We start from the raw sequence: 21,269 nt of genomic DNA on the forward strand, positions 1-21,269 counted from the left end.
CAAGTTTTTACCTCGTCAGCTGTGAAGTTCAAGCCGTTATCGGTGATGATGCTGTGGGGGACACCATAATGGTGTACAACCCCGGATATGAAGTCTATCACTGGTCGGGACTCGGCCGTTTTAACTAGTTTGGCTTCTATCCAGTTGGTGAATTTATCCACCATGACCAATAGGTACTTTTTCTTATGGCTTCCTCCTTTAAGGGGTCAGACCATATCAAGCCCCCAGACCGCAAAGGGCCAAGTAATGGGGATTGTTTGGAGAGCGGTAGGTGGCATATGGCTTTGGTTTGCAAAAAGCTGGCAACCAACGCAATGTTGGACGAGGTGTGCGTCTGCTCGGGCTGTCGGCCAGTAGAAACCTGTATGGAAGGCCTTGCTTATAAGGGCCCGAGCTGCGGCGTGATGGCTGCCGAGTCCAGCATGAATTTCTTCCAAAAGTTGCCGTCCTTCCTCTTCGGAGATGCACCTTTGAAGTACTCCAGTAGCGCTTTCCTTATAAAGCACTCCCTTGTGGACCTTGTAGGCTTTAGACCGCCGCACAATCCAACGTGCCTCGTTTGGGTCCTTAGGGAGTTCTTGCCTATTTAGGTAAGCTAAGAAGGGTTCTGTCCACGGGGCGATGACAACCATAATCACGTGGGCTGAAGGTGTTATTTCGGTGGCGGAGCCTCCGATTACGTCAGTGTTCAGAATCTGGTGTTGTGGCCGGGTCCGGACTATTGTTGCCGGTCTCCCTTCCCACACCACGGATGGCTTACATAGCCTTTCCAAGAAGATCTTAAGTGGGACAGGGTCACGCTTAGCGCCGATGCGGGCGAGGATATCCACCGCTTGATTGTTTTCTCGGACCACATGGTGGAATTCGAGCCCCTCGAACCGAGTTGACATTTTGAGGACGACATTGCCGTAAGCCGCCATTTTTGGGTCCTTGGCGTCAAAGTCGCCATTTATTTGAGATATTGTGAGGCTCGAATCCCCACACACCTCTAGGCGTTGAATGCCCATGGAGACTGCCATCCGGAGACCATGCAACAGGGCCTCATATTCTGCTGCATTGTTGGAGTCTGTGTATAATATTTGGAGTACGTATTGGACTGTATCTCCAGTGGGGGATGTCAGGACGACGCCCACCCCCAGACCAGCCAGCATCTTAGAGCCGTCAAAGTGCATGATCCAATTGGAGTACACGCCGTACTCTTTAGGGAGTTCGGCTTCTGTCCATTCGGTGACAAAATCAGCCAGTACTTGCAACTTAATGGCTCGCCGTGGCTTGTATGTTATGTCGAACAGGAGGAGCTCAATAGCCCATTAGGAATCCGGCCCGTGGCATCACTGTTATTTATTATGTAGTTGAGTGGTACTTCAGAGGCCACCGTGATTGAACATTCTTGAAAGTAGTGTCGTAGTTTCCGGGATGCCATGAAGACCGCGTATGCTATCTTTTGATAATGTGGGTACCGTGATTTGCATGGAGTGAGGACAGTGGATACGTAGTATACCGGCTTTTGAAGCGGGAACTTATGTCCGTCCGTCTCTCGTTCGACGACGAGCACTGCGCTTACAACCTGGTGTGTTGCCGCTATATATAACAACATTGGTTCACCGATATTTGGCACGACCAAGATTGGGTTGCTGGCCAAGTGGGCTTTGATAATCCGCAAGTATAGGGGATCGCAACAGTTTTCGAGGGTAAAGTATTCAACCCAAATTTATTGATTCAACACAAGGGGATTCAAAGAATAATCTCAATTATTAGCAGCTGAGTTGTCAATTCAACCACACCTGGAAACTTAATATCTGCAGCAAAGTATTTAGTAGCAAAGTAATATGATAGTAGTGATAACGGTAGCAAAAGGTAACAGTAGTAAAAGTAATGTTTTTGGTATTTTCTAGTGATGATAGCAATAGCAAAGGAAAAGTAAATAAGCGAAGAACAATATATGGAAAGCTCGTAGGCAATGGATCGGTGATGGAGAATTATGCCGGATGCGGTTCATCATGTAACAGTCATAACCTAGGGTGACACAGAACTAGCTCTAGTTCGTCAATGTAATGTAGGTATGTATTCCGAATATAGTCATACGTGCTTATGAAAAAGAACTTGCATGACATCTTTTGTCCTACCCTCCCGTGGCAGCGGGGTCCTTACGGAAACTAAGGGATATTAAGGCCTCCTTTTAATAGAGAACCAGAACAAAGCATTACCACATAGTGAATACATGAACTCCTCAAACTACGGTCATCACCGGTAAGTATCCCGATTATTGTCACTTCGGGGTTAACGGATCATAACACATAATAGGTGACTATAGACTTGCAAGATAGGATCAAGAACACTCATATATTGATGAAAACATAATAGGTTCAGATCTGAAATCATGGCACTCGGGCCCTAGTGACAAGCATTAAGCATAGCAAAGTCATAGCAACATCAATCTTAGAACATAGTGGACACTAGGGATCAAACCCTAACAAAACTAACTCGATTACATGATAGATCCCATCCAACCCATCACCGTCCAGCAAGCCTATGATGGAATTACTCACGCACGGTGGTGAGCATCATGAAATTGGTGATGGAGGATGGTTGATGATGACGATGGCGACGGATTCCCCTCTCCGGAGCCCCGAACAGACTCCAGATCAGCCCTCCCAAGAGGCTTTAGAGCTTGGAGGTGGCCCCATATCGTAAAATGCAATGATTTCTTCTCTCTGATTTTTTCTCCCCGAAACTGAATATATGGAGTTGGAGTTGGAGTCGAAGAGGCAAAAGGGGGCCCATGAGGTAGGGGGGCGCGCCCTAGGGGGGCAGGCGCACCCCCTACTGACGGTGTCCTGGACTAGGGGGTACTCACCACGTCATCTCCCGATCTGTTAGATTGGGCCGAGGACCCCCATGGCTGTATACTCATGGGCCAGTTCGGACAGCTGCCGCATACAAGGAAGATTCCACAAGACTTGGCGATCAAGACAAGGACTTCTCCCCACCGGCGTATTCGGCTAGGACTCTTGTTATCCTAGGCCTCTGGTGCATTATATAAACCGAGGCCAGGCTAGTCGATAGATCATATACATACAATCATACCATAGGCTAGCTTCTAGGGTTTAGCCTCTCTGATCTCATGGTAGATCTACTCTTGTACTACCAATATCATCAATATTAATCAAGCAGGACGTAGGGTTTTACCTCCATCAAGAGGGCCCAAACCTGGGTAAAACATCGTGTCCCCTGCGTCATGTTACCATCCGCCTTAGACGCACAGTTCGGGACCCCCTACCCGAGATCCGCCAGTTTTGACACCGACATTGGTGCTTTCATTGAGAGTTCCGCTGTGTGTTCGGCAAAAGGTTGATGGTTCGCCTACAGATCAACTGCGACTTCGGCATCTTCGTCACCAGCTCGACTAGTCACCTTGGTTTGACCAAGGACCGCGCCCTACCTCCGATAGTCATGTTCGGATGAGGGCCTTTATAACCATCAACTCCCATATCTATCAAGATCATGGAGGAATCATCCAGGGAGCCGGGGGGCTCAACGTCAACATTGCCGTCGGGCGACCGTGGTGTTTTACTGGACATCAAACTTGTGTCCGCCGCCACCGCCTCCTCAAGTGTCCTTTTAACAATCGCTTTGGTGGAATTGTGCGGAATTGAGTCTACAACAACCCTGGAAAAATTTCGTCGAGTTCCGATGGAGGAATCTCTGGCAATCCACGATATACCGGAGCCCTGTCAAATCTGGACGGGAATCTGGATGAGTTTAGGGCGTGGTGTCCAGCTTCTAGCTCGGACGTCCTTTGGAAGACCCAACCGTTGACTGGCTGCGGAATCCCTATATCTACCACCTCTCAAAATTTCAGCTCGATTCGACCGTCCAAACTCCGGGAAACTTTCGATTAGTGCATCACTTTTTGGATCTGTTTTCTGCGCGAAAACGAATCCGACCCGAGTTCGTCTTTTTTAGGAACGGGATTTCGGACATCCCTTTTGAAGGAAGTTTTGTATGGGGTATTGTGTTCTGTTCCCGAACACATCCGACTAAATTTAAGATCTTTTGAACATGATCTTCAACATCATGCTGGTGTCAAACCAGTCCGGCAATATTGCTCCACGGCTGCCGACCTGCGCTAGACACGTCATCACTTTGTTGAGCCGAGCTCAACTTCTTCGCATCATCATCTCGGCAAGCCGAACAAGAGTCCGGCATCGCAAAGGATAAACCATCACCAACATCGCCACCCCACGGATTACACGGAGCGGGCATACCGGCATCGCCGCACGGTCGCTTCATCAAGCCGACATCGACCACGTCATGACCTGCATCGGCAGGGCCGCACTATTGCTTCTTCAAGCTGGTGTCCATCACGCCGACCTACTTCGACTCATCGGCTGACATCGAGACTTCGACATCTCGGCGGTACCGGGGGCTTCGCCATCTCATCATCAACCTACTCCGGACACTTCGGCATCACTAGCCGACCAACTCCGTCACGTTAGCTGGACCGAGGGCTTTGCCTCGGCGAGCCAACCTTTGCCAGCATTGCCGTGCCGTCGTTTTATCGCCCATCAGACAATGGGTGTGCGGATCGAGTCCCAATTTTGGGAATAACCTTGCTTCGGATTGCTACAACAAATAAACAAGGTGCTATTAATCCCAGTATTTCTTGCTTGTTTGGGTTCATTTTTCCCAAGGAATTATTACTCTAGTTCGTCCATCATATGTACACAGGTCTATCAAATGGTAGCCGCATTAACGACAGTCGCATGGTGGTTCGGTCAGTTTCCGTACATAGTTCGGCGAACGCCGCATCCGGAGCTCGGACCGACCTGTGAATTCAGGCTTTGCCACGCCTTTACCGCATCACGCCGACGCCCTGCATCGACATTGACTTCGACGCCAGGCCATATTTCTTTTATTACTCACTTTGCATAAATTATTTATTATGCAACGATTTTTTTAATTATCATTATTACTATTATCTCCGGTTTGCACTATTTTTTGTGCATAGGAAAATGATCCGGGGACTTCGGCATCACTCTGCCGGTCTGCATTGACCGTGCTATGTCACCACTTCGGCGTGTCGAGCTCACCGCTCCGCCACCTCGGGACCGGCTTGGGGGATGGAACCTTGTCCCGCATCAAGCTCGGACCGCGTCATCAATACCGAACACATTAACCAGCTAAGTCGCTTTCATGCTCAAAGCTTTAATTTCTAACTTGTGTTCGGTTCGATCAAGCATTATATTTTTTTGGAAAAAATTTGCTTGTAAAAAATTTCCTTGTCCAAACTTTGTTTGTGACGCATAAATTCAAATACCCAATTCATTTGGGGCTTCCTTTATGAAGCTTTTCCTTGTTCGTGTACTACGCCACAATATGCACCATATTGACTTAAGAGATTTGCAAGCTGGGTTGCCTCGCTCCTGTGTTTACCCCTACGTTCCCGATTGTTCGGCTAGGGAGTAAAGGGAGCACCTCTGCGATTGTCACGATCGGGTCATCCGAGCCGGACCTCAGACTGGGTGAAGCCGAAAGCTAGCGCCCTTATAGTTTTCAATGATGGTCGGCACACAACGGAACTCATGAGTACAAAAAATCTATTGCACAAGTCTCATCATAACAATGAGCATCGAAGAAAGGTATCGGTGGGGGTACTATTTTCTTCGAAGATGCTTCTTACACTTCGCAGTAATATAGCATAAGTTCCCTGAGCGCGCTTTGTCTGTTACAGCCTTATGGCCCGATTGCTTGGTTATTGGAAACACCGTCGATATTCTCGACAGATGGAGTACATAACACTTTTCGGTCCTTGACCGAAGAGGGAGAAGCCGACGGTCGGTTAAGACGCGTTTAAAGTTCGGTTGAACATAGATATGATATAAGTACTTCGGTACATGCAATCAGTCTTTTACCCAAGTCACTTGGGGGCTCTTAAATTTATATGAGCCATTCTTCTTCTTAGTCGTTGCAAAGTTTTATTATTATTGTTATTATTTATCATTCCCTTTTTCGACACAAGTATGTGGTCACTAGCCGAGGAGCCTAATTTCTCTCTCGAAACCGCTAGGGTTTAGTTTGCTAAACTGGCACAATGAGAAGTACTCCGCCTTCGGGATAGGAGGTTGAAGCCGTAGGCTGACCCACTTGAAGTCTTGAGATAGGATGTGTCATGTTAAAGCACGACAGAAGCACCTTTTTTCAAGTCCAATTTTCGGATTGGCATCGAACACTTGATCTAGTTCGGACATTAAACTTTTGAATAAGTTTTTTGGCTTATCGAGCCTATGGCACTTTTAAACTATTTGTGCGTTTCCAGCATTAGTCTCGCAGTGCAACGCCGGACACCTTTAGGGATTTGGGAAAAAACATTCTCGGATATTGCTATATATGCATCGGTTTCGAATTGTGTCTTCGGTCAATAGTTGGGTTACCCGGCTCCTGTGCTTGCCTCCTATGTTCCGCTTTGTTCGGCTAGGTATGCAAAGGGAGAACCACTGTGATTGTGCTTCTAGCTCGCATGGTCAAGCACCTCAGTGGAGAAAGCCGAAAACTGACTGTCACAATAGGCGTAAACTGGTCAGCGATCCGATGACGGCGTTAATTGACAGGCCATTCATAACAGTGGCCGAAGTGTTTACGACTTAACCTCGACTGTCGCCGAACACTACCGGGGGCTATTAACTGGCCTCCCAAACTAAATCCTCGATATTTTGCTCTTACATTGGAGATGAGGTTTCATGATCATGCTTAGCATGACAACCCAAAGAAAGGAACCGATAGCTGGACTATTTTATTTGGAAGACATTTCTTCTGTTAAACAGTAATATAACATATCTCTCTGCGTACCTTTGTTTATAAAACCGTATGGCCAGATTGCCTTGTTTGTTGTAAATCTTTGCCCTCATAAAGGCTTTATAAAGTAGGACAAACACTCCTCGGCTATTGGCCGAGGAGGTGGAAGCCGATGGTCGGTCAACAAAGTTTTGTACAATGCGGATCCGAGCATTAATGACGTAAAGTACTTGGATACATAGAGTCATTACACATAATTTGTGATTTTACTATGGATATCAATCCTTAATTCGGCCACCCGTGCCCGCATTAAGGCTCGGGGGCTACTGGGCTTCGGGCTTATTATTTACAAATATTAAAGGGGCACATCGATCCCCTGATATGGCGTTGCCACCCGACCAGTGTCTCGGGGGCTACTGCATTGCCTGTCCAATGCAATTTTTTTAAGTGTAATACATTTTCTGAGGAGATTTTGATCCTCAGGTTGGTCGGCCGCACCCAACCTGAGTCTCGAGGACTGAGCATGCCGCTTTTTGTGTCCCGAAGTATTCTGCCGAGCTAGGACTTGATCCTCAGACCGATTTTGCAAATCAACCTGAGTCTCAGCGGCTACTGGGATCAGCGGTCTTATGTCATCCTTCATGTGCATCTCGGGTTTTAGACCGATACCCACCTTGAGGGCTACTGGCTATATATCTCGGCAGGTAATAAATTGCACCAATCAAAAATATTGACAAAAATCGGCCCACATTCGGGGTGGTGCACCACCTCGGAAGCAGTCTGGCATAAAGCTCGGGCGCTAGTGGCTGGCTCCATAGAGGGCATTTCCGGCATTAAGCTCGGCTAAACTCCTTTAAACTTCTTTGAACCAAGGTGATTTACGACACCTCGGATATAGTCCGGCGTTGGAGCTCGGCTACAGTCCGGCGTTGGAGCTCGGATAGATAGTCCGGCGATTGGAGCTCGGATACATTCCGGCATTAGAGCTCGGAAGCGGTCCGGCGTTGGTGCTCGGCTGCAAAAGATACCTCGAATGCAGTCCGGCGTTAGAGCTCGGATGCAAGAGGACGCTGCCACCAGGGAACAACTTCAAACCCGAGGTGTGGCATAAAAATAACAAGGCATTGATAAAGGCCGGAAACTTAAAGGGGCTCCTCGGATACCCGACATGTAAACTCGTCGAATGCATTTCGGCAATCCTCAAGATCGAAGATGAGAAGATTTGTTGAACCAGTTTTCAAGACCGACGACCGAAGATGAAGAACGGTTCGGAAGAATCGAGGAGCGTCCCTAACTTGAAGACCGGTTCAGGGGCTACTAACGGTGTCCTGGACTAGGGGGTACTCACCACGTCATCTCCCGATCTTTTAGATTGGGCCAAGGACCCCCATGGCCGTAGACTCATGGGCCAGTTCGGATAGCTGCCGCATACAAGGAAGATTCCACAATACTTGGCGATCAAGACAAGGACTTCTCCTCACCGGCGTATTCGGCTAGGACTCTTGTTATCCTAGGCCTTTGGTGCATTATATAAACCGAGGCCAGGCTAGTCGATAGATCATATACATACAATCATACCATAGGCTAGCTTCCAGGGTTTAGCCTCTCTGATTTCGTGGTAGATCTACTCTTGTACTACCCATATCATCAATATTAATCAAGCAGGATGTAGGGTTTTACCTCCATCAAGAGGGCCCGAACCTGGGTAAAACATCGTGTCCCCTGCCTCCTGTTACCATCCGCCTTAGACGCATAGTTTGGGACCCCCTACCCGAGATCCGCCGGTTTTGACACCAACACCCACCCTCGTGGAGAGGTGGTGGCCCCCCTGGACTTCATCTTTTTCCGGTATTTTTCTTATTTTCTGAAAAGTGGCTCCGTGAAGTTTTAGGTCATTCCGAGAATGTTTGTTTCTGCACATAAATAACACCATGGTAATTCTGCTGAAAACAACGTCAGTCCGTGTTAATTCCATTCAAATCATGCAAGTTAGAGTCCAAAACAAGGGCAAAAGTGTTTGGAAAAGTAGATACGTTGGAGATGTATCAACTCCCCCAAGATTAAATCTTTGCTTGTCCTCAAGCAATTCACTTGATAAACTGAAAGTGATAAAGAAAAACTTTTACAAACTCTGTTTGCTCTTATTGTTGTAAATATGTAAAGCCAGCATTCATGTTTTCAGCAAAGATCTTATATTTACTAATTGGAGGCACCAAACAAGCGACCATGTTAATTCTCAAAAACTAAGAATATTATCCATCCGATCTCCGTATTAAGTATCTACAGCCGTCGAAGAAAAACAAGAGTCCTGGCTTACTGTCCCACATCATGCTCCATGTAATGTAAAAAAAACATCTCCCTGGCCAAATTCCGATCTCCGTATTAATTATCTAGAGCCGTCCATGAGAAAACTCAAGAGTCCTGGCTTACTATCCCACGCCATGCTCCATGTAATGTTAAAAAAATCATCTCCCTGGCCAAATTCTTCCTCCCACGATCTATCCCGTGAGGCACCTGCGCATCATCCAGAAATCCATAGCGCTGCTCTTCCAGATCGTCCTCCTCCTTCCTATCTTCTGCAGTCTTAATGCAAAATGATTCCGTGAGATCCTTGCGACCCTCTTCATCTTCAAGCAGAAAATCTGAACTCTCCCAACCACACTGCAGACCTGTGGTCCAACTTGGACAAGGAGAAGGTCCTTTCAATCTCCACAGATGACATGCCCCAACCAAACCACAACCCATGATAATCGATGCTGTTGAGAAGGAGGCACTACCTAAATCTGATCGGGCATATGCCATTGTTGGGAAGCTGCAGAGTCGCAGAACTATGGTAGACGGATTGCAGGTAATTAAGGAGCTAGCAACCATCCAGTAGATTTTTGTTATTAGGATTTTTTATGTAGTGGGACTTGATCTCAAAGAACACGTGCAACATTAGGGTTAGTTTTGTAAGATTTTGATATTGTGCGTTTAGTTACAGACCTATCTAGAATTCTAGATACATATAACTAGGACTGATAAGATTTGTAGGAGCCATACAATCCAATTAGGGATTCAGTTCATCAAAGATGTTTCTACAGATCGTCAGATCCCTAGCGCAGCTCTTTCAGATCGCCCCACTGCTTCCTATCTGCAGTCTTCAAGTAAAACGATTCAATGAGCCTCTTGCTGCAGAAATTTCAACTGCCACAAGAAGGATGCCGACCTGTGGTTCATCTTGGCTAAGGTGCCATACAATCCAGTTAAGGGATTATTCATCGAAGATGTGGCCGTACTTTCGCACAACAAACTCAAGCACATCTGATGTGTTGTTAGAAACAGGATGAGTTGTTTTGGATCTTTCTTTGGTCTACTCATCTCTGCTTCTTATTGGGAAAAACTACAGGTTTGATTTGGATCTGTACTTTCAATTTTATGCTTCCCTAATTAAGGCCATGTCCATCATAGAAGCACAAACGATACTCCGTTCTGGTGCTTTTTATTTATCTATAGTGCCGTCTGCATGCCTATTTATATGTTATTTGTAGACATGGAATGTTCATGCGTTCAAGAGGTCAAGAAGATGACACCTTAGCAGTATCTATTTGAAGCAACACGAGAGATCTAAAAAGATGCTCAAGGTAACCTCATGGTCTGTTCACCTCCTCAACACTGTTGAAATGTAGCTCTGTGTGGAAAATAAAAATGCCACATTTTTTCATCTTCATGTCTTCTTATTTATGTCTATATTATGTAACAAGTGCTAACTGTTACTGTTTCTTCCGTCTCTAACAGATCAAATTAGTGGTTGGTACTTTGTTTCTCACGTAAATAAACTGCTGTAGTAGTAGGAGGATTCTCCTAACAAAGAGAGCCTTTATTTTTCTTCTTAGAGATCTATATGATTAAGGTTTGCTTGATGCTGTTCAGATCATGTTTCGGCCTGTCTTACATTGTAGATTGTTTAGAGTTTCTACGCCAAGCTGAAAGCGTAAAGGTCCAAAGGTCTCTAAGCAACCAATTTATATGATCTCTGATTCATGATAATTCTGAGCGTAAATCACATATATTTGGAGGTAATCAAATGTTAGTTGCAAACTAGATTAGATAAGCATAGGAGGTTAGATGATCTCATAGTTCTTCAGAAGTTGTTGCTATTCTCTGTTTTAGAACATATCAATTCTGTAAAAATAGCAGAGAACGTAACACCTTTGCACCTACTATTGCTTATTAAATATTTAAGCTTGCTCTTCTGTTCTGCAAAGCTGTTGCCCTGTCATTGCAGGGAAAACATATTAAAATATTTCAAGACCCTGGATTTGTTTTCTGAGAAGTTTTTATATATGCTTAAATAGTTGGAATTTTTCTTCCGAGTATTGTTTTCCATGCAATATAAGAATCATTGTATATTGTGTTTTTGTCATACCTTTCGCCGATAGGTCCAATCTCCGTTTATTTTGTACTTTTGGTTCCTTTAATAATGCCTCATTGATAACTTGAAATTCCGTAGCACAACAAATCTGTACTGATTTGATTTCACATATATTTTTTCGTTATGGTATTTAGGATTTGTGTCACGATCCAGGAGATAAATTTAGGAGGTTCCCACTGCCTCAGGCAATTTCATATGGTATAGGTCATTAGGTCAAGTCAAAAAAATCTACAGGCATATTGATTGAAAATAGATCGCCGCATCGAATCGGAAGAGCAGACAAACTAGCAGGTAAGTAATATTTATTTTGCTTTTTGTTGTGTTGTTTTGGTTCTGACTACAGAACTTGAATTATATACAATTTTAGTGCACTTCTAAAATTTATGCTTCGTTATGCATGATGCAAGATTCAACCGACCAAGTTATATGGCGTTCTGAACATGGGTGTCCACTATATTGACTTCTTGATATGCTTCTATTATATTTCTCTAAAAGAGACAAAAAAGAAAGAAATAATAAAAAGTTTCCCCCAATCTAGCGGCGACGATCGAGTTCCAACCGGCCGATGGATAGCGAGGACATCTCCCTGTTGTCTAGATTGTGTGCCACAGTCAGTTTAATTTGCTTCGTCTCCAACACGTACTTCATGCTGCCATCAACTGCAGCGCTGCCTGGGCTGATGGACAACCATGACATCAGTATTGTGTGGATTTTGTTTTTTGTTTTGGAAAAGGAGGATGGCCCCCAGCCTGTGTGGATTGTGTGCAACGCCCACTGAAGTTTGCTTCGTCTCTAACACGTAGCTCATGCAACCATGAACTGTAGGGTTGCCTGAGATCTGTACTCGGCTCCTTCTCAGGTATAAACATAGTTCTTTGGTGTTTTATGCTAAGTGCATGCTCGCAGCTTTTCAATCAGATGGGTAAGAGTGTTTCTCCTTCTCAGGTACAAACATAGTCGTTTGGTGTCTGATCATTTTAATCTTGGTTCCGTTGGTCGTCAAACACCGGCTGCCCCTGTCTCAAGGAGAAAAAGGCATGACTGTGGCAAGCACGGGCTGCAGTGAGGGATCTACACAAGGAGAGAGAAAAAATCTGATCAAATAGTACAAGAGGAGGTTTGGGCGAAAATCAGCTCAAGTTTCAAGTATCTGCTCCTTTTCGTTTTAGCTATACTTTGCTCTCCCTGTGCACTTTTTGTGGGCTGCACGGTGTGTCACTTTGTGTGAGAAATAGCCTGATATGACTTAGTACATTCTCCCGCCATATTAACAAGAGTGCTCAGTTAACAGTTTGCAAGATAATTGTTTTTTTATCATTTATTAGTTGCAGCCCACAGATACTAACTTACCAGAAAAATAAGATTACGCAAGATTATAATTCGCTACTCAGGATTTGAAATCCTTGATAATTTCAACCATTTCCACTTTAGGTATTAATGATGTTAGAGAAGAATGAATATCACATATTAGGTACCACGACAGAAATGAGTATCACATATTAGGTACCTCATGATGTACATTTTTTAATCTAAGTTTGTTCAAGTATTGAAACAATGCAAATCTACTACACTGATAAGATGTCCGCATATCAGAACTACACAAGCAAGAAAAGAAATCATGTTATGGCAGCATATGCTTCTCGCATTAGTTTTTCAGTTGTGAATTTCTGTAATTTTCTAATACGTTGCTACTAAGGGTTTTAAGAGCATGAATATTGCAATGATATTCCTTTCAGGTGTAGGAAAGTAGTTGTGATGTGCAGAATACGTGGTGGGTGAGATTGATCAATCATGCATGTGTTAACTTAAAATACATAACTTAGAGAGCTAAATTTTGGTCCAAAACAGGATTCTGAAGGGGGCTTTAGAGACATTTCATTCATGGTACTTCATTCTGCTTTTAGGTCGATGAAAGCGTGCACCTAACTTTTAGTATATTCTAATAATTTTGGACCTAATAATCATAACAAATGTTTAGTAGCATGATAATGATTTGACTTATCCAAGTCCTTCAAGTTGAAGAGAAGTAACTACATTCCTCATCTGTAACAACCATCCATGATTCCATTTTTCCTTCTTAGGGAATATATGTACGATATCAAACTAACGGTTCTAATTCTCAGGACCTTTAATATCGGATGCTCATTTTTCTCTACTGGGTATGTGGTCCTTTCTAAGTGTTTCTTCAAAATCCATATTATAATTCCACTTTCCAGTTGTATTGTCTCATAATGTTAATTGTATTTCTATATATGGCATATATGATTAGTTGGGAGATATTGGAGGTTCCAGTCCAAGTTCTAATATATTTCGAACCCCTACTGTATTATTGTACATTCGTGTTTCGAAAATCACTAGACCGTGCAGGCGTACGGGTTGATGAACTAACCACATTTGCAATAACGCTTAGGTATCAAGTTACTCATATCAATGGCATAATCAACTAGCGAACAATAATAATAAATCTCGAATGACAACACTTTCTCAAAACAATCATAATATGATATAACAAGATGGTATCTCGCTAGCCCTTTCTGAGACCGCAAAACATAAATGCAGGGCACCTTTAAAGATCAAGGACTGACTAGACATTGTAATTCATGGTAAAAGAGATTCAGTCAAGTCATACTCAATGTAAACTAACAGTAATGAATGCAAATGACAGCGGCACTCTCCAACCGGTGCTTTTTAATAAGAGGATGATGACTCAACATAAAAGTAAATAGATAGGCCCTTCGCAGAGGGAAGCAGGGATTTGTAGAGGTGCCAGAGCTCAGTTTTGAAACAGAGGTGAATAATATTTTGAGCGGTATACTTTCATTGTCAACATAACAACCAAGAGATGGCGATATCTTCCATGCTACACACATTATAGGCGGTTCCCAAATAGAATGGTAAAGTTTATACTCCTCCTTCCACCAACAAGCATCAATCCATGGCTTGCTCGAAACAACGAGTGCCTCCAACTAACAAGAGTCCCAGGGGGAGTTTTGTTTGCAATTTTTTTGATTTAGTTTGCATAAAGCATGGGACTAGGCATCCCGGTGACCAGCCATTTATCTCGTGAGTGAGGAGCGGAGTCCACTTCTCTTGAGAATAACCCGCCTAAATGGAAGATGCATGCAGCCCTAGTTGATACATGAGCTATTCGAGCATACAAAACAAGATATTTATTTGAAGGTTTAGAGTTTGGCACATACAAATTTACTTGGAACGACAGGTAGATACCGTATATAGGTAGGTATAGTGGACTCATGTGGAATAACTTTGGGGTTTAAGGAGTTTGGATGCACAAGCAGTATTCCCGCTTAGTACAGGTGAAGGCTAGCAGAAGACTGAGAAGCGACCAGCTAGAGAGTGACAACAGTCATGAACATGCATTAAAATTAATCAACACCGAATGCAAGCATGAGTAGGATATAATCCACCATGAACATAAATATCGTGAAGACTGTTGGCTCTAGACTTCTATTTATAGCATGAATAAATTGTGAAATGGCTTTGATTGTTTTTGCTTTCCAAATAGAGGTTTATCAGGGTTCAGTTTATAGCATGACTAAACCTCTTAGTCAGGGTTCAGATTTGTCACTGACAGTGCTAGGCTTCATAGTTCATATGGATGGATGGGTTGATTTGTCTAGACTGGCACCTACTGCTAGTGCATGTTAATCTCTCTTATTAATCTTATTATGGGATTGACATCTGAATCCTCTTGCCTCTGCTGGATTTTGCGCCATAGGGAGCGTGAAGGCAGCATTCAGCGGCAAGTTAGTGTACTGCCACTGGCGGACAGCAACTGAAGCGAAGAAAGCTGCACGGGAGACTGCATGCAAAGTAGAAAGCATGAAGGCATCTAGCCCAGTCTCCCTTGGTTTCGACCTCAAGTGGAAACCCTTTCCCAGAAGAGGTTTGATGTTCTGCCTACCCTAATGTTTAATTGCATCCTCAAATTGCAAGATTTGGCTTTCTATATGACTGCTTTTTAAGTTGGGTGCAAACAAAGTACAATTTTATTTTGCTCTATGATGTGCAGACAAAGTATTTTCTGGTGAATGTTGTAGACTGAAATTTTTTATACTTGGCCCTATTATGATTGAATCATAATCATTGATGTATGAGAACGTCTCAGTTTTGTTGATGCACATGCATGCCTCTGAGATCCAGATTTGCCTTGGTTTTTCTCAGGTCTACATGCTACAAATGTTGATTCCTGTAGCGATGATTTTGTCTTGCAAAAAAGTTACCAAATAAAATGAGGACAGCCATTGCATGCTTCCATTTTCAGTTTGTGCTTGTTTCCAAAACAACAGCTGCTGGATGATCCAATGCCACTTCAATATTATTATTAATTTTTATTTTGGTAGTTCATTCGGTGGTCTTGGTGTAGTTTCCGCTGTACTTGTCAAGTGCGGTTTTCTATGCCCTGAGCCGCTGGTGGTTGTGTGCGTGCAGGGGTGGAGTGTGCTGGTGAAGATGGTGGCAGCAGTGGGAGGCAGGCAGGGCGGCATGGAGGAGGAGATGAGCCAAGATGGCCACTGGAAGAAGCTCACCTCTCTCAACTCTGAGCCATCTTGTACCTACTCCCCTCACGTCTTGATGCCCATTGATAGGGTGGGGAAGAATGATAAGGTAAGCATCCTAGTTTAGGTCCAGGATGCGATATGCAATTGTTCTTCCTGATTCCTGCATGTGATGCACTCGCTATGTCCACCTGATCAGATCCACAGTGGTACTGCAGGTCGCTGTTTTGCGTTTTGCATTAGCAAGACCTGTCTGTTAACTGATTAGTCTCAAGTAACTCGATGTCAATGTCTCCCTTTCAAAGCTGCAAAAAAAACAAGTAAGTTGTTTATCTTTCTTCTATCCTGGTTTGTTTGGCTCGTTTTGTGTAGCTTTTGCATCAACATGTTCTGTTTCTATGTTGCCTTGTGTAAAGAAAATGCTATGTATCTCGCTTCAAGTGATGCAATTCATCACTTTTATTTTTCAACTTGGACTCATACTCTAGTCGAGTAGACACCTTCTTAAGAAAACCTCCACATTCACTCATTGTAAGTTATAAATTAAATGGATAATAACATATCTTTAGGTAATTTTGCTTTATGATGTGCAAACAAAGTATTTTCTGGTAGATGCTATAGGCTGAAAGGTTATATATTTTTGCCTATTACGATTGAATCATAATAATTGATGTAGGAATACTTTCAGTTTTGTTGATGTAAATGCATGCCTTTGAGATCCAATTTTGGCTTGGTTTTTCTGACTTTTGAGGCCTGCATGCTACAAATGTTGTTTCCTGTAGTGATAATTTTTTCTTGCGTAAAAGTTACTAAACAAAATGAGAGGTAGATTTTCAGTTTGAGCTTGATTGAAAAATCAACTGCCACTGTACTAACTTGGGGATTCAATGCCGCTGCAACAATATTAATTATTCTTTTGGTAGTTCATTCGGCCATATCGTGTAGTTTCTATTGTATCTACCACACGCTGGTGGAAGTACCTTGTTTTGCTTTAGTTGATGGATTTCACAAATGCAATCGCTAAACTGTTGTTATTATATCATAACAGGACCTTGCATGCTTCCATTTTCAGTTTGCGCTTGTTTGAAAATTTAACAGCTGTTGTATTAACTTGGATGATTCAACGCCACTGCAATAATATTATTAATAATTATTTTGGTAGTTCATTTGGTTGTCTCGTGTAGTTAACGCTGTACTTGTCAAGTGTTGTTTTATATGCCCTGAGCCGCTGGTTGTTGTGTGCGTGCAGAGGTGGAGTGTGCTGGTGAAGATGGTAGCAACAGTGGGAGGCAGGCAGGGCGGCTTGGTGGAGATGAGCCAAGATGGCCACTGCCAGGAGTTCACCTCTCTCAACTCTGAGCCATCTTGGACCTACTCCCCTCACCTCCTGATGCCCATGGATAGGGTGGGGGAGAATGATAAGGTAAGGCATCCTAGTTTAGGTCCAGGATGCGACTTGCAATTGTTCTTCTTGATTCCTGCATGTGATACACTCACTATGTCCACCTGATCAGACCCTGTGTGGTTGGTGAGGCCTCTCTCTTGTTTCAATCTTATTGCGATGGTCTTTTCCTACCAGTCTATCCCCATAGGGGCATCCGTAATAGTACTTTGCTTCGAGGGCTAATAAACTTTTGCAATAAGTATATGAATTCTTTATGACTAATGTGAGTCCATAGATTATACGCACTCTTACCTTTTTGCAATTTTCTAGCCTCTACGATACCATGCATTGCCATTTCTCACATTGAGACGTGGTGTAAACTCCGCAGATGTATCCAAACCCTGTGATATGATACGCTCTATCACACGTTAGCCTCATTATATCTTCCTCAAAACAGCCACCATACCTACCTATTATGACTTCTCCATGGCCATGCCGAGATATATTGTCATGCAACTTCCACCGCTTCCATTTGATGACTTGAGCATTCACTGTCATATTGCTTTGCATGATCATATAACTGACATAGTGTTTGTGGCTCGGCCACCGTTCGTAATTTTTCATACATGTTACGCTAGATCATTGCACATCCTGATACGTGCCGGATGCATTTATATATAGTCGTATTTTGTCATAGGTATCGAGTTGTAATTTTTATTTCTTTTGAGTTATAAGTAAATACAAGTGTGAGGATCATCATTATTCATTTTTAGAGCAATGCCCCATTGAGGAAAGGATGATGGAGACTATGATTCCCCGAGGATGAGACTTCGGACAATGAGAGAAAAAGAAAAGAAAAGAAAAGAAAAAATAATAAATAAACAAAGAGAGAAGGGGCATTGCTAGTATCCTTTACCACACTTGTGCTTCAAAGTAGCACCATGTTTTTCATATGGAGAGTCTCCTATGTTGTCACTTTCACATACTAGTGGGAATTTTTCATTATAGGATTAGATGCATACCCACTTAGTTTTCATATTGAGCTTTCATACACTTATAGCTCTTAGTGCATTCGTTGCATGTCAATCCCTACTCCTCACATTGATATCGATTGATGGGCATCTCCATAGCCCGTTGGTTAGCCGCATCGATGTGAGACTTTCTTACTTTTTTGTCTTCTTTATATTTACCTATATCAGCATACTCTATTCCACCCGTAGTGCTATATCCATGGCTTGCGCTCATGTATTGCGTAAGAGTTGAAAAAGCCGAAGCGCGTTAAAAAATACGAACCAATTGCTCGGCTTGTCATCAGGGTTGTGCATGATAAATACTTTGTGTTAAAAAGACAGAGCATGACAAGACTATATGATTTTGTAGGATAACTTATTTTAGCATTAATATTTCGAAAGACCTGGTTGCTTGTTAATATGCTTGAGTATCTAAGCCATCATGTCAACACTAGACTATTGCTTTGAACCACATAAAAAGTCCAATTGTCAATGCAATAAAGAAAAAGAATATGATATGACATGTTAAACAACACTTCACATCAAAAATTCTGTTTTTATCACTTACCTACTCGAGGACGAGTAGGAGTTAAACTTGGGATGCTGATACGTCTCCAACATATCTATAAATTTTGATTGTTCCATGTTGTTATATTATCAATCTTGGATGTTTTATAATCATTTTATAGTCATTTTATATCATTTTTTGGTACTAACCTATTGACATACTGCCAAGTGCTAGTTTCTGTTTTTTCCGTGTTTTTTACATCGCAGAAAATCAATGTCCGACGGAGTCAAAATGTCACAAAACTTTACGGAGATTTTTTATGGGCCAGAAGGAACATGTTGGGTCCTGGTTGCACCTGGGGGGAGTCCCGAGGAGGGGACAACCCACCAGGGCGCGCCAGGAGGACCAGGCGCGCCCTAGTGGGTTATGCCCACCTCGGATGCCCCTCGGACCGCCTCTTTGCTCTATAAATACCCAAATATTCCCCAAACCCTAGGGGAGTCGACAAAATATTCATCCAGCCACCATAGAGTCCAAAACCATCAGATCCAATCTAAACACCATCTCGGATGGGGTTCACCACCTCCATTGGTGCCTCTCCGATGATGCATGAGTAGTTCTTTGTAGACCTTTGGGTCCGTAGTTAGTAGCTAGATGGCTTCATCTCTCTCTCTCTGTTGATTATCAATACAATGGTCTTTTAGAGATCCATATGATGTATCTCTTTTTGCGGTGTGTTAGTTGGGATCTGATGAACTTTGAGTTTATGATTAGTTATTTTTTTGATATCCATGAAAGTATTTGAGTTCCTTTAATCTCTTTTATGCATGATCTCTTATAGCCTTGTATTTCCTCTCCGATATTTGGGTTTTGTTTGGCCAACTTGATCTATTTAGCTTGCAATGAGAAGAGGTGCTTTGTAGTGGGTTCGATCTTATGGTGCTTGATCCCAGTGACAGAAGGTGAACTGACACGTATGCATCGTTGCTACTAAGGATAAAACAATGGGGGTCTATCTCTACATAGATAGATCTTGTCTACATCATGTCATCGTTCTTATTGCATTACTCCATTTCTCCATGAACTTAATCACTAGATGTATGCTGGATAGCGGTCGATGTGTGGAGTAATAGTAGTAGATGCAGGTAGGAGTCGGTCTACTAATCTTGGACGTGATACCTATATAATGATCATTCCCTGGATATCGTCATGATTATTTGAAGTTCTATCAATTTCCCAATAGTAATTTGTTCACCCACCGTTTGCTATTTTTCTCAAGAGAAGCCACTAGTGAAACCAACGGCCCCCGGGTCTGTTTCTCATATATTTGCCTTTCCGATCTACTTTTCCTCTGAATTTCTTTTCAGATCTATTAAACCAAAAATAGAAAAATACCTTGCTGCAATTTTTTTGGCGTTTGATCTATCAATATTTACAACTTTCTCCTATCAACGCACCAATTTCTGGCGCCGTTACCCGAAAGGGATTGACAACCCCTTTAACACGCCGGGTTGCGAGTGGTTGTTATTTGTGTGCAGGGGCTGTTTACGTTGTGTTGCTTGGTTCTCCTACTGGTTCGATAACCTTGGTTTCATCACTGAGGGAAATACCTACCGCCGCTGTGCTGCATCATCACTTCCTCTTTCAGGAAATACCGACGTAGATTCAAGTGACATCAAAAGGAATTTCTGGCGCCGTTGCCGAGGAGGTCTTCAACTTATACCAGGTTCCTAATCACAAATCTCATCTCCTCGCAATTTCCATTATTTTCCATTTGCCTCTTGTTTTCATCTCCCCCACTTCACAAAAATTGCTGTTTTATTCGCCCTCTTTTTCGTTCGTCGTTTTCTCGTCAGATCTCTTGTTTGCTTGCGCTTCCATGTGTCTTCTATTTGCTTGCATCTTTGCTTGATAAAAATCTATTGATATGGATTCTCATCCACTTGCTAATCTTTTTAAAAGATCCAATTTTGATGAACCAACTGTTAGTGAATTGAATTCACTAGATTATCTTTATGAAGTTTTGTTTGAGCATTATGAATCTGAAAATTGTGATGAAGTGTTAAACGAAGAAATTTATGAAGTGATTCATGATATCTCCTTGAATTAAAAGCATTATTGCAATGATGTTATTATAAATTATATTAATGTCAATTGTGCTAATAATATGCAAAACCCCAAGCTTGGGGATGCCAATATTGCTATGTCCACTACTTATTGCAATGATCATGATTGGGGTGATAATGATTCTTATGATCTTGATAGTTTATTTAAACCTCATGATGAATATGCTTGTGATAATATTAAAAGTGGGTTTGGAAGAGTGTCAACTTTAGCGAAAAATAATCCCACATATTTGGAGAGTGTTCAATCTTATGGAATTCTTAATAAAAGTGGGTTTGGGGAGGTCATGACTTTATTTGATGATAATCCCACTATTTTGGAAAAGTGTCAACTTTGCATGCATGTGTATCATGAAGATAAAATTTTATATGATAGCTATATTATTGAATTTGATTATGATCCTACATGTAATTATTATTAGAGGGGGGAAATATGGTTGTAGAAATTTTCATGTTACTAAAGTACCTCTCGTTATGTTGAGATCGCTATTATTTCTTTCTTCTTGCGTGCATAT

At 42.7% G+C, this 21,269-nt stretch overlaps 1 protein-coding gene across 1 annotated transcript in view; it reads left to right on the plus strand.

Moving 5' to 3' along the window:
- LOC147974339 (uncharacterized) overlaps nucleotides 1-21,269 on the plus strand; it is a 40,705-nt gene that overhangs the window by 10,796 nt on the left and 8,640 nt on the right. The window contains exons 4-5 of the mRNA XM_087520015.1: nucleotides 15,662-15,838; nucleotides 16,979-17,152. Coding sequence (XP_087376141.1) covers nucleotides 15,662-15,838; nucleotides 16,979-17,152 — 351 coding nt within the window. The remainder of the gene's footprint in view (nucleotides 1-15,661; nucleotides 15,839-16,978; nucleotides 17,153-21,269) is intronic.

Source organism: Triticum urartu, chromosome 4A (assembly GCF_056163025.1).
Source record: "Triticum urartu cultivar PI428250 chromosome 4A, HENAU_Tu73, whole genome shotgun sequence".
In the NCBI taxonomy this organism is placed as follows: Eukaryota; Viridiplantae; Streptophyta; class Magnoliopsida; order Poales; family Poaceae; genus Triticum; species Triticum urartu.